Genomic DNA, 24,715 nt, shown 5'->3' with positions numbered 1-24,715 from the left:
GGCAGCAGGCAAAATGAACCCAGTGGGTGGTTACAATACCCTTTTCTTTGTATGCCATTGTGTAGACAAATATTTCTCCCTTATGTTATTATGAATAACAAAATTTACATGTGTTTCCATACACACACACACCCCCACACACACAACAAATAAGCAAATTCACTTAATACTCTTCTATTTCTTTCTAGTTAGTGCCAAATTTCTCACAGCTATGCTGTATACATCTTAGTCTCTTACAATCTGACTTTCACGCCCATTATTCATTGGAAGAAATGGTGAAAAAAAATTTAGGTGTAATCCTCCTTTATTTTCCTGTCGCATAGGATGCTCATATTTGAAAACTTGAAATCACCTACAACTTTTTAATATATCTCTCATTTAATTGATCACATATGGACTATTTCTTCAGAGCTACCCGCTTGTGATAAAATCTCATAGCTGTTATAAAGGCCTCGTCAAGGTCATCCCTTGTAATTTGCCTGGATGTCAGACAGGAACATTGGTGAGAACAGTTGATCCTTGGTGAGAATGGGGTTACCTAAGTGATTACCTAAGAAAGGTGTGAGTGAAGACCTCTTCCCCTGGGCATTTTGGCCAGTGAAGGAGAATGGGACCAGAACTCCCAGGAATTAAATTGCTTTCTGGATAAGTGTCCATTGAAATTGTTCTGTTGAAAAATAATTGAATTTGATTATAGGGCAATTCTCTGTAGAATCAAAAGTGAAGAGTGTGTGTGTGTGTGTGTGTGTGTATATACATATATAATTTTTGTTCACATTAAACAACCTACTTCTCTTGCTCTTCCTTCTTCTGCTCTCAGTCACGCTTATGGTTTAGTTTCTGAGGTCTCTAGAAGATGTTCATTTGTCTGTGAGGTCAATTAATTCCATTATTCCATTAATGTTTTCTTATTCTTTAAAGATTTTCTTGGAGATTAGAGAAAAGGTTTTGCAGCTATGATGGTAAGATTTCATAAAGCTTCCCAAACTGCCTGAATCAAGCACTGCAAATCATCCAAACTTCCCAAAAGAATTAAAAAATAGGAATGCAGAGAAAATTTGGAATCAAGGTATTTATGATAATTGATATTAGAATCAACATTCAATAATCTGCAATGCAATACTTTCTTATAACAGAAGAACAGAAGAATTGCTAGTACATTTGTAATGGTTTAAGGCTAAATTAGGGACTTCTACACTGTCCCCCCCTTCCCTCTCCAAACATTACCAACCCAAATTTCTTAACAGGAGATTAAACTTGCTACTCCTATGTGTTCCAAAACTCAAGATACTCTTAGCCTGATACTGCTACTGATATTGACCTTTCTAAGTTTTTGGCTTCAAAGATTCAACAAAAATACATGACCTCTGCCACATGGCTTTCTTTCTAAATCTTGCTGTTTTTTTTTTTTTAGTTTATTTTTTAATTTAATTCTCAGAGCCTTGTTTAACATCAACTGTGGCTGTTTTACCAGGAATTACACCCAAGTATCTTGATGAAAACCAGTAATGGGCACATGTGAATACAGGAGATTATTTCTTAAATTATTCTTCACAGCCATAGCTTGAAGGAGAAGACAAATATGGTCAGAGGCCTTGTTGCCAGGACCACCTAGTAGATGTATACCATTCTTTGCTTGTGTACTGCAGACAGAGGGCAGCACACTGGTGTTGCCTTTGAACCATAGTAAGATAGCTTATTAGGGAAGAGTTATCACTATACTTAACCAGTTCACTAACTCCTATTTGACAAAAATGATAGGGAAACATGTAGGAGCAGGGGAGAGGAGAGACAAGCAGTCAACTACTTGTAGATGTTTCACACCCTGTGTCCTGTATTAGAATACGTATACAATTAGGTTAATGAAATTGCCATTTTTGTTGGTCAAAGTATATTGAATATTGGCATTTTCATGTGATTCAAACTCAAGTGATCACAATTGGTTTCTGTCTGCAGGAATGATGAATGAAATGTCAGGATGAGTAGGAAACTATCCAGAGAGACTCTAGCTGGCTAGATGTGACCTAGTGTGTCCACTCACAGCCAAAAGTTAATTCTGTATTCTTAATAGGGACCAGAGAATGTTCTACTGGCTACATTGTTATAACATTTAAAGATTATTTTGAAAGGCATAACTCTTTGTTACCTACAGCTCTTAAGAGAGAAGGCTGCCAGGCAGGGCCATATCCAAGAATAAGGTTGTTCCCAGACATACGGAAGCAGCAAGCTGGAGCTGTAGGGGTGGCTTATGTAGAGCAAATATAATTGGCTAGGTTTTGTGAGTGTAGATTGGCTGATTCGAATAACATTCTGCACACCAAGGCATAAAACTGTCTCTAAATGTCTCATACCTGGCCACAGGATGATTAGGGCTGGTAGGTGTGTAGTGGCCCAAAATAGGAGAGTCAGAGAAGAAAAATGGCTGAGCATATATTTAATTAGCTGCTCAAGAAGGAAAACTGATTGGTCCCTAGTCAGGACCTAAAAACTGGGTCAAAACAGCATTTTTAAAAAGTCAAAACTCAATACTATTGATTGTTGTTTCGACCTCAGTTTTGAGCTTGATTATTTGGGGTATTTGAGCGGCCCTTATAGTAGAGAAGAATTTTAGAGGATCAGGCTTAAGTTGTCTTAAACAGCACAGAAAACATGTTTATTTTGAGAGTAAAAAGGTGGAAAGCAAGTAGAGGAATAAAGCATTCTTGTAGGTCAGCCAGTAACCAAGTTTCCCATTTATATGGCCTTGGCCAAGGAAACAAGTCTGAAAATTTGGAGGTGTCTAACAATATATTGGTGGAGATTAAAAGTGCACTAAAAGTGTGAGTTACTTTTTTTTTTTGAGACGGAGTCTCACTCATTGCCCATGCTGGAGTGCAGTGGTGCAATCTCAGCTCACTGCAAGCTCCGCCTCCCGGGTTCACACCATTCTCCTGCCGCAGCCTCCCAAGTAGCTGGGACTACAGGCACCCGCCACCATGTCCAGCTAATTTTTTGTATTTTTAGTAGAGACGGGGTTTCACCGTGTTAGCCAGGATGGTCTCGATCTCCTAACCTTGTGATCCACCCGCCTCAGCCTCCCAAAGTGCTGGGATTACAGGTATGAGCCGCTGCACCTGGCCACTTTTTTTTTTTTTTTTGACAATAATATCCTGGCATACTCTTGGGGTCAAAGTGGCAGGTCTAGCAGTTACATTATTGGAGGGTATTAACTGATGGTTTAGTAAGGTGTATGTAAAGATTAGTGGTATATGTTTTATAGCTAAGGGGAGGGTGTAGTTCTTTGCTCATAGTCAGAGACAAAGCATGGGAAGTGTTGTGGAAAGCTGGATGGGATGTAAGAGACGGCACCTGGAAGTGAAATGTTCTCTTCCTAGAAGTGCGTTACCAATATGCGATAGTTGCTTCTTGGGGAAAGTAATAATCTCCATTCATTTTTAGAACAGTGCAGATAGTGGAGCACCTACCAGATTTCTCTCTAGCAATGGAAGTATAAGGGTGTACACCAGGTCAGTGGTTGAGCAAACAGAGCTCCCTAATATCAGCGGAATAAAAACGACACATGTTCCCTGTCCAACTTGTCAGTGCTTTAGGAGAGACTGCCCACAGGCATTGCTAGGGCATCAGTCTCAGTATTCGGAGTAAAGTTGCCCCTGACCAAGACACAGGTCTTGGGTTGGAACAATGTCATTGAGTGATTTCATCTCTAGAAGTGAGCTTCTGGGCTTGGACAAGATTGTCTGACATGTGGGACTGCAGTATATTTCCCAAGTGTATACCACTCAGGTGAACATGAGTACAACATCGGGCTTGAGAGCTAGACCTCCATCTGGAAAGATGAAACTCCCATAATGCATCAAAATACTAGAACCTGTCTGGCAAGAGAGTCATCTCAATTAAATGCTGCCAGATCTAAAATCTCCCAACAGTTTAAGGTTTTCCCAGATGGGTGATGAAAGGGGTTTTGCTGCAAATAGGTCTTAACTTATATGGCCTGATTTGGGTATGTGTGGTTAATAGAGTGTTATATTGCTTTCCAATTAAAACATCCAAAGCTACTGTTGGAGCTCCAGCATTATCCTGCAGGCAGACCCTCCAGTTTAGCGGATTACTATGGTCTCCTCCTTTCTTCAGCTGTCAATGTGGTTGATGAGGGCAAGTTAGCAAGGTTTTTATGATAAATGGCTTGTGTGAGCCACAGCTGAGCTTTTAAACCTCAGAATTTGTCCTGTTTGGTTGAAACAATGACTTACTTGCAAGGTTTGAGCTTCCAGATTGCAAGTCAATGAAAGCACTCAGACCAATACTAACAAGAACAATAGTCAACAGGTTGGTGTGCAATTGTACCGGACAGGCTTTTGTTATTTGATGGTGATTTTTCTCCAGCATATATTATTACCAAGGAGTGGTTTTCTGGTGTTATAATTATGGCATAATGTGTTGATTCTATTATTATCTTCAAATGTGATTTTATTTACTGAGTTAATTTTTTAACCTCCATTTTTGGCAGCCTATATTGTCTGTGGGGTTTTCCCAGATAGGTGATGAGAAGGGTTTTGGGGCAGATAGATCCTGTGTGTGTGTTAGGCCATTCTTTTTTATTTTTTTGAGATGGAGTCTTGCTCTATTGCCCAGGCTGGAGTGCAATGGAGCAATCTCAGCTCACTAAAACCTCTGCCTTCCAGGTTCAAGTGATTCTCCTGTCTCAGCCTTCTGAGTAGCTGGGATTACAGGTGTGCGCCACCATGCCTGGCTAATTTTTGCATTTTTAGTGGAAACGGGGTTTCTCCATGTTGGTTAGGCTGATCTCAAACTCCTGTCCTCAAGTGATCCACCCGCCTCGGCCTCCCAAAGTGTTGGGATTACACACATGAGCCACCGTGCGTGCCCAGCCCAGGCCATTCTCGCATTGCTATAAATAAATACCTGAAACTGGGTAATTAAAAAAAAAAAAAACAGAGAAGGTCGGGCGCAGTGGCTCATGCCTGTAATCCCACAGTTTGGGAGGCCGAGGCAGGCAGATCACCTGAGGTCAGAAGTTCGAGACCAGCCTGGCCAACATAGTGAAACCCCGCCTCTACTAAAAATACAAAAATTATCTGGGCATGGTGGCACTCGCCTGTAATCCCAGCTACTCAGGAGGCTGAGGCAGGAGAATTGCTTGAACCTTGGAGGTGGAGGTATCAGTGAGCCAAGATTGCACCATTGCACTCCAGCCTTGCTCCAGCAGAGCAAGACTCCGTCTCAAAAAATAAAAAAATAAATAAAAGAAAAGAGAGAGAGAGATTTAATTGCCTCACAAGTTCTGCATGCAGGCTTTACAGGAAGCAAGGTGCTTGCATATGTTTGGTTTCTAGGGAGGCCTCAGGAGGCTTACACTCATGGCAGAAGGTGAATGGGGAGCAGGCACATCACATAGCAAAAACAGGAACAAACAAGAGAGAGTGTGGGAAGGGAGGTGCCACACACTTCTAAATGACAAGATCTCTCAAGAACTCACTACCATGAAGACAGCAGCAAGCCATGAGGGCCCATGATCCAAACACCTCCCACCAGGCCCCACCTTTAGCATTAAAGATTACAGTTCAACATGAGATTTGAGCAGGAACAAATTGCCAAACTATATCACTGCAATACTAATTTCAATTTACTAAATTAAATTAGACCATCAGAGGGACAGTCCAGATTAATTATCATCTTCTTAACCTGAATATTGAAGAAGATTATTTGGATGGTAGAAATGCAGCCTCCAATGATTCCCCTAACAAATGAGCAGGTTCCTAGCACATGAGATAATTTGTGATTAATAAGGCCTGGAAGAATATATGCCCTTTATTTGGCCTCCAGCACTTATGGGAAGAGGGTAGGATTAAAAACTCATTAAGATATGGGGAGGCATTATTAAAGGGCCTAATATGTAAAGAGTCTTTACATGGAAGTTAGACATATTCTATTTTAAATATATTAAAAAGACATGAAAAGGTTTTTTGAGGTTTGTTGTTGTTATTGTTGTTTGTTTGTTTTGAGTTGGTGTGAGGTATTTGTTGGCTAAGGGGTCTTGAGAAAGACTAAGACCTGGGGCAAAACAAAGACCCATTTATATCTCCACTTACCGTTTCATAATTTAAATAGACATCATTTGAGGAGATCAATTAGACTGTCAACTAAACCAGCTGCCTGGGACCTATCAGGGAAATGAAAGTTTTAGTGAAAGTCTTTCAAAAGCCCAGCACTGTGTACTTTGAGAAGTGAAATATGTGTCTTGGCCATGATTGGTAATGTCTCCAACTCTAAAGGGAATAAAGAGTGTCCTGGTGAGACCTTGTGTTGTGGCTTTAGTATATGTAGTGATATGTGTGATCTTTATATTTTGGGTTTCTGTAAGACAAGAGATTTCCATAAAGGGGACAACTCTTAGGCAATGGCCCAAGAGTTTCTAAAAATGTGCAGATGAGGTATTTGCTGATCAGTACATCCAGCCCTACAATGACTGTCTGAAGTTTGGTCACCTGCGTCCAGTCCTTTATCAGAGACATCCTAGTTAAGGGATAGAAAGCAGCAATATGCCACTCACCTCTTTCACCAATGATGCTGGAAATAACATCTGTACAGTCTACAATTCCTATGGTTTTTCATTCAGTTAATTCCAAGGGAGTCCCAGGTACAGGTAACCAAGGGGCCTTTATGGGGGATGACCTCTCCCAGCACCCTGTCTATTGCACCTGGCAATAGACTGAGGACAGAGAGGTCATCCCCTCCTACAGGTGGAATATACCAGAGGGGCCCAGGTTTGGCTCCACCTTGTATCGAGGGGGCCTCAGTAGCTGTGTAGAGCTTGTGGTGTGTTACTGTCATTGCTGAAGGCATAATGGGCAGCTGGATATGAAGAGTCACAGACTCAGGATATATGAAAGGCTCTATTTCCAGAAGAATACAGAAAGCAGCCAGTAATTTTCTTTCTAATGATATACAGGCTGGAGCCAAGAAGGGCAATATTTTGCTATCAGAAGCCTATGGGTAACTTATAGCTATCATAGGTTGTTCAAAGACCTATTAAGAGGTGCAAGAATAAGCTACTAAAGCCTCTACAATAATTCACCTTGGGGTGCATTTATTCTTTCCAGGTTTAATAAAACGTATAATTGGGCCATGAAACAAAGAAGCAGTGGGCACAATTACCTCTAGTTAGGTCTTATGTAGTAAGTTTTAATCCTTCAGGGCCCTGTTTTAACTTACATTGGACCATTTTAACTATTTTAACTGGGGATTTATGGGATTCCATTTCATCCAGCCAATTTGCAAGTGCCAAAAGTGTATTTTTCATTTTTTGCTCATTGCATCAGTGTATCTATGCCCACTTTGAAAGAGTTTAGGGTAATGAGTACTATAACAATGGGAAATTTAGACAAGAGGATAGTTAAAATGAAGCATACCTATTTTTCCACTATTTTATATTTAGTTATTTTGCTAAAATTATAGAGGACATTCTGTGTAAATTTAGCAGAATCCCTTGGTATATTTGAGACCCAGTTTTAGGTCTATGAAGCTCTGTGAGTTCAATTAGTGTCTTTTAGCAAATGTTAAAATTATATTAGAACCTGTGTTGTAGACATACAAAATCCAATCAGTGCCCATTTAACTCTTTTGTTATGTAATTTTTACAAATAAACTTTGAATTTCCAGTTGGGTAAGATTTTGGACCTTTATTTTAATTTAATAAGATATTTGTAGGTCTTTTTTACTTCTTCCCTTTATATCTTGTTTTTTGAAATATTTTTTAAACTTTGTTTGTTCATTTGTTTGTTTTGGGCTTCAAGCCACCCAAAGCTATGATTTTCAGTTTTTGTCTCTGTCTGATAGCTCATAGTGCCAATCTTTTAGGCAGTAACAGGAAAAGGGTTGGGGACCAGGTCCTGTGACCTGTCTCCTTGGTAGCCATCTCTAGTTCCAAGGCTTCTCAGTCCACCTCTGAGGATCAGGGTCTGCACTGAGAGTGCTATATCAGCCTCTCCTTGGATAGCTTCCTTGTCTGAAATTTCAGTCCCTTCACATGTAGATATACCAGTGGCAGTGGCTAAGGCCTGAACACAGTGGCCAGGGTTTTGCATTAGATAAGCAACTAGGTAACTTCAATAGGTGGAGAGTAGGGGAGGGTGCAGGGATGAAATATTTGTCATCCCTTGCCCCATTTGAATTAAAAAACAGAGTGCTGGCCTCCAATGGTGAAACCTACAATACCCCTGAGGTTTGGGGAGCAGGAAAATCATGGGCATCCAGCAAGTTAATGCAGGAGCAAAGAAAACAGATAGATTGAAAATTAAGTATCTATAGTTTTAATAAAAAATATGTCAGAGAGAGCTTGCTTTGGTTTTCTCATGGACGATATGGATCTAGTGAACTTACATAAGGCAGTGGTTATCATGCATTGGAAAATTCCACCAAAGGTAAGAAATAACATGTCTTCTTTGGTAGATTTTTAAGATTTAGAAATCCAGTTTGACTGTGATTAAAAATTAGTCAATTCATTATTTTTTCACTATATTGACAGTTATATTTTCCCACTCATCTCTATTATTCATGTGAAACCCCAATTTCTTAATAATAGCAATAATAAAGGTAATAACAATTTACAATTATGGAGTGTTTACTCTAAGCCAAGACCTAGGCTGTTTCGTAATCCTTATTTCCTTTCCTCATATAGCAAAACCCCTTCACATCCAAGCTGACATTCTCTTCAAATAAGTAACTTAGAATTGGCACAATACTAGATACGTTACACATATGTTCCTTAAGTGAGGGTACAATGAGTCTGGACCCTATATTTCTTTAAATTTTAGAGCTAAATAAAGTCCATTTTTCTTCAAGATTCTCAAGATTCTCTGAGTCGTTTTTTTTTTCAATTGCATTTGCAGACTGAGATCCTCAACAAAGTTTAGCAGAATAAAGTGATCATGGCCAGAATTAAAGGTAAATTCTTGTAAAAAATATCTCAAGTGTAGGTCAACTGCCCCAGAGTCTCGCTCTTATAATTGCCTCTGTCTGAGACCCATGAGAGTAAAGGATGCCTTGCTTACTTCCTTTATCTCCTGCCTCAATTATTAGGACTTCCCTCACAATTCCATCTAGCATAGCTCCTTCTGTCTCTCCCCAACAACTTTTCACTCTTTTTTTAAATTTTTTTATTTTTTATTATACTTTAAGTTCTAGGGTACATGTGCACAACATGCAGGTTTGTTACATATGTATACATGTGCCATGTTGGTGTGCTGCACCCATTAACTTGTCATTTACATTAGGTATATCTCCTAATGCTATCCCTCCCCCCACCCACCCCCCACCCCAAAAGAGGCCCCGGTTTGTGATGTTCCCCTTCCTGTGTCCAAGTGTTCACTCTTTACCACCTCACCTTGCTCTATTTTTCTTCAGAGTACTTTTATTAACTGACATATTTTGTAATTATTATTTATTACCTAACTCACTTTTCAAGAATATCCCCAGCACTTAGAACAATGGCTGTTATATAGTAGGTGCTTTATAAATGTTTATTAACTATATTAATCAAAAACATATTTTGAACATTCTTAAAATACATTGTTTTGTACTTATATAAAACACTGCTAACAAATTTACAGAACTTAAACGAATACAGTAAACTCCTACCAGTGTTAGAACTTTCCGTACATTTCCTTAGAAAAAAACTTAATGAAAAATTATTTATTATAACTGGTTTATCTTTTAACTTGCTAAATAGCTTAATAAAACTACTTCTAGTCATCTGACCTTTCTAAGTGTAGAAACCATGGCAAGAGTTTCCAAAGACCTGTGGGAAATTGTTTGAAGAGTTTTCCCCACGCAGTAGATTTAATAAATAAAAAATACTAAGATGTAGAAATCTTGTTTGAACATAGCAATTATTTTCTATTAATTAATTTTTTTATGGTAGTTAGCACAAATTCCTGCAATAATTACAATTGTAATAGGAATGCAAGTTCCCGATTGCATTTTACTGATATTATCTCAACTGAGATACTCTGAAGAAAACCAAGTAGTAGTTTGAACTTTTAGGTTTTGTTTTGATTTTATATCAGATCTCCCAATTTAAAAAGCTAGTCACCTGTCAAACAAACCTCACTTTGTCCAAAATACTGACTTCTCATTTCTAGGGAACACAGTGTGTTTCCTAACAAACTTATTTAAAAGTTAAGTGCATTTACAAAATTATAATTGAAAACAAGGAAAATATTTTAAGATAAATTAATGAGGTATTCATCCTACCAGGTTTAACTTAACTTTTTAGTTACCAGAAATTCAAATATTCTGTGAAATATTAACACAGTAAATTAAATACAGATAAAAGTTTAAGAGCAAAAATATTACCTTCTTTCTCTCTCACACACACACATGCACACACAGACACCAACACAGACACATACATCATAATGTTTGATCAGAGAATATAAGCAAAATTTGAGGTCAAATGCACAGCAGCAGAATTAATTTACAAGATAAAAACTAGGCATAAAGATAAGTAGAGCTACATGTATAAGAAAATAGAATTATTCCCAATGTTTTAAAATAGCTTTAGAAATAGAAACAGCTATTTATAGGGAAACAAAGGGGATGTAACCAAGAACCTTCTAGAGACCAGACACATGAGTAACCTAATTATCCAAATCCACTCTTGATTTTTATGAAGGGACCAAATATTCATAGAGTTCAGTCTCTTTCAACATGGTTGCCAGGAAACACTTTCTCATATTCCGTACTGCCACACTGCTTTAATAGAGTTAATAATATTATACACACACACACACACGCGTGCGCATGTGTGCGTGTGCACATGCATCTTTGGTTGAGTTCTAAAGACAGACTCTTAAATTCAAGACTTCTTATATTCTGCAACTCATAGAATAATGCTAGCCCCATACTTATTTAAACCCAATGAAAGTCATAAGACATATATGCCTTTGAGTTTTAATATCTGTTTCTCCTCTTAAATTATGAGAGTGAAGTGTTAGTGATCTGTTTATATCACAAAGCCAATAAAGTAAAAATTAAAACTCGTTTTTATCTTTAAATGCAAACTCAATAAGTTTGTTGATCAGAAATAGTAAAAAGTTATATGTATTGCTTATTTGCATCTTAGTTCTCCCACAAAAATTATTTCAATTGAATTTCAAATATTATTTTTGCTTATTTTAGGAAAAGTATTTTTGTGTTTCAGAATTAGTTTCACTAAAGACTGAAAATACAAATCCCAAACATAAAGCACAACACAATTGTTTTTTAAAAAGCAAATTAATATAATGCAAGAAAAAGGGATGCATGCATACATTTAATGTCAGCCTTATATGCAGCTTGACCAACAGAGTTTTACTTCTCAAGAGACTCTGCCTACTGTGAATATATTCCTTCAGAATTTCTATTTAGAGATACGTAGGGTATAAAGATCAACATTGAGATGTATTTCAAAATGACTGAACTGCTCAACAATTTGCTGAAATACAAGGTAAACCAATTACAATTTATTTCTGAATTCATTTATAATCTTTTATTCAAATAATTTAATATTTGGTTGAATGTAAGAATGTTATTTTTAATCAACCACTTAATTGCCACAGACAGAGTCACCTGGTAAATGTCACTGAGTACTTTTATATGTAAGTAACAGTTCAAATGTAATGCCAACATCAAATAAAGATTTTCCACATTGCCAAATAAAAGTCATTATCTGAAACAGAAACTGGGGAAATTTTTGAAATATTATCTCATTAACCATAATTGGTCTACAAAATGATAGCAGTAGAAATGCAGCCTACAATAATAATAAGAGTATTGTGTGTGTGTGTGTGTGTTTCTATAAATCTAATTTTATGCTTTCATTGGCTTCATGAGGGCATAGAGAGGGCAAAAATGTCTCCACCAAGAAGTGGGACATGAGAATAAGATTTCACTTTGGCAGTTAAATTCTAAATTCAACAAGCATACGTAAGATCAGAGACACACAAATATATTATATGAGAACAGAATCACTTGCCAGCAAGAGGAACTTGACAGTAAATGGATCAATAAATTACCTGCTAAGTTTAAAAATGTGCCAACTGGAAAAGAAAATTGTCAGAAAGGTATACAAAGAAAAAAGGAGGCATTTTGGCAGCAGTCATCCATCATTAAGCAAGGAAGAGATTGCCTTGAACCAATAACTGAACCCCTCATATGGAATAAAAAGTAAATCTATTGAGAAAATGGATACATTTGGTGTTTTAGCCTGTGGGCATTAAATATTCAAATGACATAACTACCGCTCAGCTATATCCCAGCCTCTCTAACACCAGTTCTGGTTCCGTATTCAGCCAGCAATCTTCTGATAATGGTTTTCTCATGCAGCTTGCCTAAAGGAAATGTGCCATGGCAGTTATATTTCTATTGTAAGAAAATAAATTGGCATTGTAACTTTTATATGTCACTTTTGATTTTAATCAACATGAGATAGCCTTTTCAAGCCTGATCAACTTGATACTGTTGAACTGTACCAAGAATTTGTCCTTATAAAGCAGAAGACCAGGTCACCCTATCCTACACTATGTTTAAATAAACATGGTAAATATCCTTTTGCAATGTCTCTCTTTGGCAAACTTGTGATCCCTTTTTCACAATATCTTTAAGAACACATCTACAAATACTATTGCAGTATACTACAAATAATTATAAACTTCTAAGTAAGTATATTTTCTAATTTTATAAAATATTTATAAATGTTCTTTGTAATTCCATTATAGACCATATTATAGACAAAAATGTTGTTATATATCTTCTTCCCCTTACTAGAAATTAAAATTTTCTTACTCTGATTTAAATATCTAATTTTATTAAGACTTTTTAAAGTATGCATAGATGTAAAGAAATTTGCATATTTTCTAATTCCTTCTTAATAGAACTCTACTTATTATGATACTAAGGTATCTATCATTTGGGAATTCTGCTCCTATTATTTATTTCAAGATTTTACTTCAAGCGCTTGCATTTCAAAAGGACATACAGATGAGTTATATGTAGGCTTCACATAATTGTCTCTGAATAATGCTTGAATTCATTCTTAATCAAAAGCAGGAATCTTTCCATGTAAAGGTTGAATCCTGCTAAATAAAGACTGAATTTTGTAGTATCTGAACGCTGGCCCTATTACACATGATAATGACTATTTATGATATTGACTAGTAATTTAAAATCCTTCAATTAATAGATAGTTAGATAAATGTTTAAATAAGCCTTTAATACCTTTACGCTTGTACCTCTGGGTTCAGGTTTCCTACTCAGACTCCACTTTCAACTAATTCAATAATTAAATGTTTAATATAAAATAATCATGGAATAATAAAATCAACACCTTATACATTCAGAACGATGTGGGTCATTCATTCATACATTTATTCTACAAGTACTATGTCTAACTGATGGATGCTGATAAATCAGATTACAAACTGGTAACAGAGGTACCTCAATGCACAGAGAATATATACACATAGAACGATAAGACACATAAAAGTAGGTATTTGCTTTAGATAATTATTTGATTTTAATTCAATTGAAATAATATTTAGTTGAATATTTACTTCATGCTAAAAACATGCTAGATGAAAACTGTGCAGAGTTGAAGAAAGGATTAAAGAAAACACAATTCAAAAGAGAACTTAAGCACGCTTTTATAAATACATATACCATGAAACTGGAAGCCATCATTCTCAGCAAACTAACACAGGAACAAAAAACCAAACACCAAATGTTCTCACTCATAAGTGGGAGTTGAATAATGAGAACACATAGACACACAGAGGGGAACATCAGACATTGGGGCCTGTCAGGGGGAGGGGGGCAAGGGGAGAGAGAGCATTAGGACTAATAACTAATGCATGCGGGGCTTAAAACCTAGATGACCGGTTGATAGGTGCAGCAAACCACCATGGCACATGTATACCTATGTAACAAACCTGCATGTTTTACACATGTATCCCAGAACTTAAAGTAAAATATATATATATACACACATATATATATACACACATATATATACACATATATATATGCACACATATATACACATATATACACACACATATATATACACATATATATACACACACACATATATACACACATATATACACACATATATACACATATATACACACATATATACACATATATACACACATATATATATACACACACACATATATATATATACATACAGAAATTTGGAGACAGGACAGACTGAAAAGAATAACTCTCTTTAGCAAATATGGAAAGGGTGGTGATGAAACAAAATGGAATTTAGGGGAAAACATCACAGAAACAATTTGGATCTTAAAAAACAACTGGATTGTTAACAAACAGTGGCATTCCAAGCCAAGGCAACAGCATATGCAAAGGCATGGAAGTTCACAAGTGCAGGCTTTTTATTCCGGAATAGCACTCTGCTTAATGTCCTTGTGGTGGTATTTTAATGGAGGATGGTCTCTGAAGATATTGCTGTAAAGACTATTTCGGTGAGAATCATTTAATTCAGGCATTATCATTCAACAACTGCCATATGATAGTCACTCTGACTGGCCCTGGAAGTACAGAGAGAATAACTGTACCTACCTTATAGAATTTCTGTGTGAATTAAGTTATTTGATATTCTTAGAGCATTTAATTCAGTGTTTGATTTTTAGGGGAAGCTTCTTGTAGAACTGTTAGCTTTTTGTAGAACTCAAAAGTAGAGCTGAAGCTAAAAAAATATAGATTTCTGAAGTCACATGAATATGTATGGTTGTTTCAGCCATGGCAGTTTAGAAGAGACGGCTCAAGATGAAGACCTGGCATAAGAACACAAGCTGTCCACACTAACATCCTCAATGCACAGAGAAAATAGTGAAAAATAGGCTTATTTTAAAAAGCATTCAGCTAAATCAGATTAAAAGGAGAGACTGGAATCTCATAGGCCATGGAAGATGAGAGTGTCAAAATGGAGTGTTTGTCCATCCTTATCACATTCTTAGAGGGGTAGCAAAGTAACTGAACAAGAAGTCAATAAGGTTTTGGTTTCCAATGACAAACACTGTTCCTAAAAAGTGAAAATAAGGAAGAAGTCAGATTTTAATGGGATGACCAGGACCTACATAGTATAACAATCATTGGTAACATTTTCACCAAGTGTGATGATAACCAGAGGAAGAGAAAGAAGATATTTTTTAAAGAGAAGGAAACTCAATGATTTTTAGTGTTTCTGTTCATTCATTTTACATTTATGTATGTGAACTTTAAAGATAGGGAAGATGAGCATTTTGTTTAGAGGAAGGAGAAAGGGAAGCTTCTTGAAATTAAAGGAAAGGTTAATGGATAAATTTCTCATCTGAGGTGAAACATCACAGAGTTCAAAATTCAGAGCATCGACATTCAGGCAAGGAGCAGCTACATCTATCTCTAACCTTCCCTGATTTATGAAGTAAGATATCCTGATATTCTGCTTGGCTTGGTAGTAGGTAAAACAGCCTACAGATAACAGGAAATCTCAACTGGCATATATAAGATGAGACAAGGATAGGTTAATGAATGGGATCAATCAAACACATGTAGGGAAGTCAAGGCATTTTAGGCAGAGGAAATGACAAGAATAAAATGCATAGCTTTTCATTTCCACTTGCTGTCTTCTTTCCATTAATGATAGGTATAAGACAGGCAACACGGCATAATGGCTAAGAGCATGGAAACCTGATCCAGCATGAGACTGGATCCTGACTCTACCACTTCTTATATGTATAACTCTGTGATAGGTCATATGTAAACAATTCCCAAGGACAGACTCATCTGATGGCTCCAAAACATACAGCAGCTGAGGGAATGACTGCAGTAGTCCTAATGGGAAATTTGGGTTGCATACTTTCAATGCTTGATTCTCCTAATCTGTAAAAGTGGTTTTCAACCCATCTAGAAGGCAGACGCAAGTAATGCTGCTAAACATCCTACAGTACATAGTAGCACCTCCCACAGTAAATAATTATCCAGCCCAAAATATCAGCAGTGTCAAAGTTGAGACATCTTAATCCAAAAAATGGAGACAATAATTCTTGTGTACCAGGCTCATAAAGCTGTTGTAAGGTTTAAATATGTCAACCCTTGTAAAGCATGTAGAATAGTGCCTAGTGTTTAATGTACACAATAAAGGCCAACTAACATAAAAATAATAACGACAATGATGATAATGTCTCAAATTCTATCCTGTATTACTTCTTAAAAGTACACGAAATTCATCTCACCATTGTACCCATGTATAAAGATAATTCAAGAGGTACATATCTATATGAGTAAAGAAGGCTTCTTAGACTAACTGATATAAATATTTCTGGTTAAAAAGTAAAATATTATTTAGGATAGCCATCGTTCTAAGATAAATAACGAACTTAACTGCTTTTGTTTTCTCATTGAATTGTCCAAACATTTCAACGATAAATATGTTCATTTTTTTTCTTGTGACAGAATATTTGATTTTATTTAGAAGTAATATGTATTTGCAGGAAAAAGAACTGTGGTGAATTTTAATACAGAAAAATAAATATAAAACAAACACTTGAGCAGAGAAAAATATGCAACCATGACTATAAAACTAATGATGGTTATTTTCTTTCCCTACCCAGCAACAGAACTTGTATTTTCATTTCCTGTCATTCATTCATTCTTTCAAACTTGTATGGGATAGAATCCCCTCAGCTGCAACATTAAAAAAAAACAATTAAAAAAATAAATAGTTTCAATTTTAGTTTACTTAAACATGTAAGTTTGTGTTGTTGCTTTGTTTCAATTTGTTTCTTTGTTTTATCTCATATAACAAGAATTCCACCAATGCTGCGACAGTTACAATAGGTCAGGGCTCTGTTTCCATTTGTCTTTTGTTTTTCATGGTTCCATCTTCCTTCTTTGGGCTTCATTATCAGACAAGTAGAAAAAAGCTAAGATACTTCTTGAGAGTCTTTTAAAGGTCCAATATACAACAACATCCAGAGATAAGAAAAGGGTTTTTATTCTTATTGAAATCATAACACCTTGGCCAGAAGTTCTCCTTCCAGCATCCCTTTTAACTCATTGACTTACGAATAAACAAATCAATTTTTTTTTTTTTTTTTTTTGAGACGGGAGTTTCGCTCTGCCGCCCAGGCTGGAGTGCAATGGCGCGATCTCGGCTCACTGCAAGCTCCGCCTCCCGGGTTCACGCCATTCTCCTGCCTCAGCCTCCCGATTAGCTGGGACTACAGGTTCCCGCAACCAAGCCGGGCTAATTTTTTGTAGTTTTAGTAGAGACGGGGTTTCACCGTGTTAGCCAGGATTGTCTCGATCTCTTGACCTCGTGATCCGCCCACCTTGGCCTCCCAAAGTGCTGGAATTACAGGAGTGAGCCACCACACCTGGCCAAACAAGTCTATTTCAAACAGAATTATGCCATCACCAGTTTAGACAAATATGGCTTCTCTTCTAAATAAATGTTTTCCCAGAATAAACGGCTATGAGGCAGAGGAGACTATTTGATTAAAGCTGAGATTCTCTTAGGAAAGAAGAAATAGGAAGGTTAGACAAGGGTTCTGTATCACTTCATCCTACACTTTAATGTGTACATGAACCATTTAGAGATCTTGATAAAGTGCCAATTTGGAACCAGTAGTCCTGTAGGTAATCTTAGATCCTGAATTTCCAATAACTTTCCAGTGATGCCAATAATCCTGGCCCCTGGACAACAGTTTGAGTAGGAAGGTGTGAGAACTTTCATTATGCACTTACTCTGAATTTGGTATTTACTAGTACTTGAAATGCAAAGTAAAATAATCATGGTCTCTATCCTCAAGGAAATCAAAACTAATGGGGAATTTATAGTGTAGTGTTAGTCTAGATTTCTAGTGGGAAAAGAAAAATACATGAATATATCATTACAATCTTGAAATGTGAAATATGGTTATACTTACACTCTCAATATAAAATAAGTTGATATTTAACTCTTATGGATTACATGCTAATCTAATCACCTTGCAAAAATATTTAAAAGTGTTAAGTCATTTATTCCTATTGATAATTTTAATGGATGTGATATGGAGGTAAACTCTATATTTTATCTCTACATCTCTAGGTACCGAGATATAGTGAGTACTTTTTTAAGTTTATAATTGATAGCTTCTCTATTCACCTAATTATTTGAAATTACTTATAAAATTTCTGATGTTCTCAAATATTTTGTAACAACAATGCACTTTATTGTGATAAAAATAAACGGTCTACATATTTATGGAGTTTTTTGTTAAACTTCAGAATATAAGAATTGGTTGTCATATTACTCTAGATTCTCTGAGAAGCGGCACCAAAATAAAATTTAATGAGAAAGAAATCTCATAGAGGAAAAACTGTGAGAGAAAATGGGGAGAGAGCTAACGGATGCTTACAGAGTCATTAAACCATGATACTGCTAAAAAAAATAATAATAAAAGAGGGAGGTAAATTTTAATTAGTTAGTGTGGCAGCATTTCAAACTGCCATGTATATTTAAGGCAAGTTAGGCAGTTAGGCAAGGCAGATGAAGAGTCCTCAAGCCAAAGCTGTGCATCAGAGGACAGCTGCATCTCCCAGGAACAAGCCTGCATTGGTATCCTGCCATACTCAATCTTTGGGAGTAGCCTGAGGTTGTCCATCAGCGCAAGAATCTATGTGAATTTCGGAGCACTGCTGCTAGGCCCTCGGACAGTTAAGCTCCCTGCAGCTAGAGACTTGAGAGGCACATTCTCGTGGACATCATGGTTATATCAAATAGACAGTGTCCTTTGCAGAGCTAATAGAGCCAAGCCAAGTTCCTTACATTTAAATTTGTTCTATTCAGCCATAGGCATAAAGTGACAATTGACCTAAAGGTGCTTTCTGATATCTTGAAAATAACTCCAGGAACAGTGTGCATAAGAAGAGGCGAGAACCATCCCCTGACCGACCAAAGCCCGCGCACCGCTGCATCCCGTGCCCAGCGCCTACGTCCAGCTGCTGTCGCCGCCACCATGCCCAGGAGAAAGGCTGAAGGAGATAAAACCAAGGTGAAGCATGAACCACAGAGAAGATCCACGAGGTTGTCTGCTAAACCTGCTCCTCCAAAGCCAGAGCCCGAGCCTAAAAGGGCCCCTGCAAAGAAGAGAGAGAAGGTACCCAAAGGGAAAAAGGGAAAAGCTGATGCAGGCAAGGAGGGGAATAACCCTGCAGAAAATAGAGATTCCAAAACAGACCAGGCACAGAAAGCTGAAGGTGCTGGAGATGCCAAGTGGAGTGTGTGCCTTTTTGATTAAGTGTGTACTTCTGGTGACTGTACAGTTTGAAATACTATTCTGATCAAGTTTTATAAAAATGCAGAATCTTGTTTTACTTTTTTTTAAGCTATGTTGTTAGCACACAGAACACTTCATTGGTATTTTAGGGGGAAGCGGCGTATGTAACTAATAGAATGTCTCTGAAGCTGGATTGATGTAAGGAAAATATCTTTCTCTTCTAGTTTTGAGGGACTTCTTTTTGGCTCCCAGGAGGAGAGATTCCCTGATTTTGCACACACGTTCACCTTGGCACAAAAGCCTTGTGGTATGGAAAAACAAATTCATTTTTATGTCCTCACTCCCTTTCCATCTTTCAGCAGAGACTTAACTCCCTAAAACCCAGACATCTGTTGGGACCTGACCCCCAATCCTTGGTAACCAGTGTGTCAGGCAATCTGGACTTCCAGTGATGCCACTGAGATGGCACCTGTCAAAAGAGCATTGGTTCCCGTTTCTAGATTGTGGATCTTAAGATAAATTCTGCCATTTTCATTTCACTTCCTGAAAGTCAGGGTCAGCTCATGAAAAGTTGTTAAACAACATGCTAAATGTGAAATGTCAACCCTCACTCTAAGCTTTCCCTGTTCAGAGCATCAGATGAAGACTTCATTGAGTTTTATAGTGGCTTTCTGATTTTTGGTAGTCCGTTGAAGAAAGGAGTTTGAAAGTTGCTGTATACTGTTAACGACTGTCTGCCCACGTCCTGCCTGAAATACCATGATTGTTTATGGAAAGTATCTTTAATGAAGATGGATACAGTTTGGCTTGCGAAAAAAAAAGAAAATAACTTCAATTTATCTTATGTACATAAGCAAAAATATTAGATTTAAAATTCTAGTATACATGAGACTTCTGGATGCTTTGCAAAATTCTCACTTTGTGAGAAGTTAGGTATTAAAACTGGACATGCTGAAGGACACATTTCAGTACATTCCAGGAAAGCCTTAACATGCAAACTTAACACTACAGCTACTTGCTGCTGAATGGTGTAACTTGGGCAACACAGAAGTAGGAAAAAGCTAAAGTGATGAAAATCACACCTGGAAGATTCCCAATGTATTGCGTGACACACAAGCAGAGACAAAATGTTGGGAACAATATAAAAAGTATAGTGTTTAATCCATTTATAAATGAAATCTTGAAATTTAAATACAACAGATATATGTGATGATGTCATGGTCAATTTCTTTGCAGTATTTATTACCTTCCTTTCATAGAAATTTCTATATTAAAAAATTAATTCAGGATCATCAAAATTATTCCAGTTCCTTGAATTTTCAGTCACTGTTGTGATTTCAGTGGCATGTTCATTCAATGAAAGAGTGAGCAAGATGCTCAAATGTTATGAAATGTCAATGACTATATATGGTGAGAAGAGAATAACTAATTCAGCAAAGCATCAGGACTTGGCTTTAAATTATTGCAACTGTCAAGTTCTGAGAAGAAAACAACAGCTGCCTGGTGCCTACATTCAGGAATGGGGTTGTTCTGCAATCAAGACATCTGGGCAACCACAAGTCAGAAACAATTTTTCAAATAGTGACTAGTTTTTAAAATGTATTCTGTAGTAGCAAATCAAATAATCAATTTTATTAGTGCATTAATGTGGAACAAACTTTTGGTTTGTCTTCATGCAATTTATATTACAAAACTAATCAGTTCAGCAAAAAATGGGGTACCCACTGTTACTGTCAACTTCTTTCATGACTGCATAGTATTTCTGGAAATATATACCAAGATAAATTGGGAGCAATAAGCATAATTTTATTACTTTTATTTGAAATAAAGGCTTACTCTATGAGAAAAGATATTACTTTATCTGCTACAAAACATCTACATTGTGCTTTTTGATGGTTAGTAGATTTAATAAAAAGCTAATTGTTTCATGTCATAGTTGAGCAAAGTCAACTAAGAAGCCTAATTGAAAAGATTTCAAGTCTTGGGGAGATAAAGAAAAGCCAAAACAACCTAGTTTGAAAGTGGAATTTAGTGTGTTAAAATTTCAAAAGCAAAACATTTTGTAAAGCTTTGAGAAAAAAAAATATAGTTTGGAACTTAAAAGAATAAATTTATGCTTCAGAAGTTTTGAAATACTATGGAAATGTAACATACTATTAATAAACAGTATACTCCCACAATTATTATCACAAATATAATATACCCGACAATCAGAATAAAATTCAAAGACTGCAACTTGAAAACCTCTCACAATTACTACTAAAAGGAAAATCAGTGTGCTTTTAGAATATAATATTTTAGAAAATTGCTTATAAACATTAAAAGAAGCAAATGCAGTAGTTTTCTTTGTCATAAATTAGAAGAGTCGATCTCTTATGCTTTTCAGTTTACATTATTGCTTCCATTTAAATCCTGAGCAAATTTTAGAAAAAAAATTAAAAAGAGATGCTTAATGGTTGAAAACTCTATGACAGAGGTAACTGAATTTTAAAAGTGACTTCTTCAAGTCAAAGGGCCATAGATTATTTCAACTCTTTTGAATTAAAAATCTTTTATTGAAGGTCTCTGACACAAGGACCCAATTGAAACTTTTCAGAAAAATATTTAAAGTTGGTAAGCAGATGTAATGCTAATATAGAGGCATAACTGAGAGCTTATCCTTTCCCCCTTATCTTTAAGGAAAATATGAGACAAATTTGCAGAAGAAAATAGCAGATAGCTTCCTCGAAGGCAAATTTTCATTCCAATTTTACTAGATCTTAGCTACAGTTTGCAAAATTCACTTCTGATGTTTTATGCTAAGCACATCTGTTGTTAGTAGCTGGAAGACAAGCATGCTCATTTTTTTAGAAGTCTATATAAATGGAAAAGAGTGGCATTATGCAAAGGCTTTTATAAGTATCACTTAGGATAAAATGAGAGCTGTTTAGTTCATGTAAGCATATTCAAGAAGAATTTGTCTCTGAGCCTCAAAGCAGATTTCTGTAAATTATTTTACCCTAAGAGATGTGAATCCCTCTTGTGGATTAAAAACAGAACACTTCACAAAGGTTTAGATTCCAATAATCAGGTACCTACACACTATAACGAACTATATAAATAATTAGATCAACTGAAATAATTTAAAAAGTAAATTTCAATTCCTTGGTTACATTATTTAACAAATTTGAGGGATATTGCAGTAACTAATACATTTAACAAATAAAATAATAAAATATACCTCCAAAGTAGGTGTCATTACTTGCTCTAAATAGTATTAACCAACTGAGAAAAATACGGACTTTTCTTTAATAGTGAACTCAAATAATATTGGAGGGCTGTGTGTGTGGGGTGTGGAGTGGGGAGTGGTATATGACTTACCTTACATTAAATATGTTTGTCTGCCACAGGTCTTTAGAGCAAGGTGAATCAGTCTCTTCAATATTCAACATATTGCACTATCGGAAGCCTCTTTAAGAAGATACTGAGAGGTGACAGCGTGTTAGCAGCCCTCACAGCCCTCGCTCCCTCTCCGCGCCTCCTTCGCCTTGGCGCCCACTCGCCGCGCTTGAAGAGCCCTTCAGCCCACCGCTGCACTGTGGGAGCCCCTTTCTGGGCTGGCCAAGGCCGGAGCCGGCTCCCTCAGCTTGTGGGGAGGTGTGGAGGGAGAGGCGCCGGCGGGAACCCGAGCTGCGCGGCGCTTGCGGGGACCCGAGCTGCGCGGCGCTTGCGGGGACCCGAGCTGCGCGGCGCTTGCGGGCCAGCGCGAGTTCCGGGTGGGCGTGGCCTCAGCAGGCCCCGCACTCCGAGCGCCAGCCCGCCGCCCTGGCTGTGAGGAGCTTAACACCTGGGCCAGCAGCTGCTGTGCTCGACTTCTCGCCAGGCCTTAGCTGCCTCCCGGCGGGGCAGGGCTCGGGACCGCAGCCCGCCATGCCTGAGCCTCCCCCGCCGTGGGCTTCTGCGCGGCCGGAGCCTCCTCGACGAGCGCCACCCCCTGCAACAGGGCGCCCAGTCCCATCGACCACCCAAGGGCTGAGGAGTGCGGGCGCAGGGCGCAGGACTGGCAGGCAGCTCCACCCGCGACCCCCGCGTGGAATCCACTGGGTGAAGCCAGCTGGGCTTCTGAGTCTGGTGGGGTCTTGGAGAACCTTTATGTCTAGCTAAGGGATTGTAAATACACCAATTAGCACTCTGTATCTAGCTCAAGGTTTGTAAACACACCAATCAGCACCCTGTGTCTAGCTCAGGGTTTGTGAATGCACCAATCCACACTCTGTATCTAGCTACTCTGGTAGGGACTTGGAGAACCTTTGTGTGGACACTCTGTATCTAGCTAATCTGGTTGGGACCTGGAGAACTTTTGTGTCTAGCTCAGGGATTGTAAATGCACCAATCAGCACCCTGTCAAGACGGACCAATCAGCTCTCTGTAAAATGGACCAATCAGCAGGATGTGGGTGGGGCCAGATAAGAGAATAAAAGCAGGCTGTCCTTGCCAGCAGTGGTAACCTGTTGAGGTCGTCTTCCACACTGCAAGCTTTGTTCTTTGCAATAAACCTTGCTGCTGCTCACTCTTTGGGTCCACATTGCCTTTATGAGCTGTAACACTCACTGCGAAGGTCTGCAGCTTCACTCTTCAAGCCAGCGAGACCACGAACCCACCAGGAGGAACGAACGATTCCAGATGCGCCTCCTTAAGAGCTGTAACACTCACCGCAGAGGTCTGCAGCTTCACTCCTGAGCCTGCCAAACCACGAACCCACCAGAAGGAAGAAACTCCGAACACATCCGAACATCAGAAGGAAGAAACAAACTCCAGACACGCTGCCTTTAAGAACTGTAACACTCACCGCGAGGGTCCGCGGCTTCATTCTTGAAGTCAGTGAGACCAAGAACCCACCGATTCTGGACACAATACCATTTAAGTTTAGAACCTAATAATTACAAGGAGCCAGACACATGAGGAAGATAAGGTATTATGGAGAAGAGAATCATTCTAAGCAGAGGGAAAAAAATCTTGCAAAGGTCCAGGAGCCGAAAAGTGGTTTGCACTTGCTGGTTTAATAAAGGGCAATGTGGCTAGGCAGTGGCTTTCAAAATACTTGACCCAGACCCACAGTAAAAAAAATAATTTTACATTGTCACCTAATACACACCTAGAGACACCAGAGACACACACATGTATAGCTTAGAGTTTTATGAAGCATTATTCTGTTACTACATGTTATGCACTTTTACCTTTGTTTCTATTCCTCTAATTTTGTTTTGTTCTCTCTCTCTCTTTCTCTCTCTCTCTCTCTCCTCTCTCTCCTCTCTCTCTCTGTCTCTCTCAACACAGACAGGCCCCTGAGTTGACTTCACAACCCACTGATGGGTCAGCTTGCATTTTGTGAAACAAAGGAATAGAGAAGAGTG

At 37.8% G+C, this 24,715-nt stretch overlaps 1 protein-coding gene and 1 long non-coding RNA gene across 2 annotated transcripts in view; one reads left to right on the top strand and one right to left on the bottom strand.

Moving 5' to 3' along the window:
• Positions 1–23,022, bottom strand: part of LOC134761779 (uncharacterized) — a 236,347-nt gene extending 213,325 nt beyond the window's left edge. The window contains exon 1 of the long non-coding RNA XR_010140892.1: positions 22,683–23,022. This is a non-coding gene — a long non-coding RNA (uncharacterized LOC134761779). The remainder of the gene's footprint in view (positions 1–22,682) is intronic.
• LOC100457706 (non-histone chromosomal protein HMG-17-like) lies at positions 18,962–19,343 on the top strand. The gene has a single exon (XM_054560775.1). It carries the CDS (start codon positions 19,062–19,064, stop codon positions 19,341–19,343), a length of 282 nt encoding a protein of 93 aa, XP_054416750.1. The 5' UTR covers positions 18,962–19,061.
• Positions 23,023–24,715: the final 1,693 nt, after the last annotated feature.

The sequence above is a fragment of the Pongo abelii genome, chromosome 6 (genome assembly GCF_028885655.2).
Source record: "Pongo abelii isolate AG06213 chromosome 6, NHGRI_mPonAbe1-v2.0_pri, whole genome shotgun sequence".
Lineage (NCBI taxonomy): Eukaryota > Metazoa > Chordata > Mammalia > Primates > Hominidae > Pongo > Pongo abelii.
This window is presented reverse-complemented; position numbering and strand designations above follow the sequence as displayed.

What these genes read in the sequence shown, in the direction of transcription:
- LOC100457706 (XM_054560775.1), top strand. Translation starts at nt 19,062, where the DNA reads ATGCCCAGGAGAAAGGCTGAAGGAGATAAAACCAAGGTGAAGCATGAA.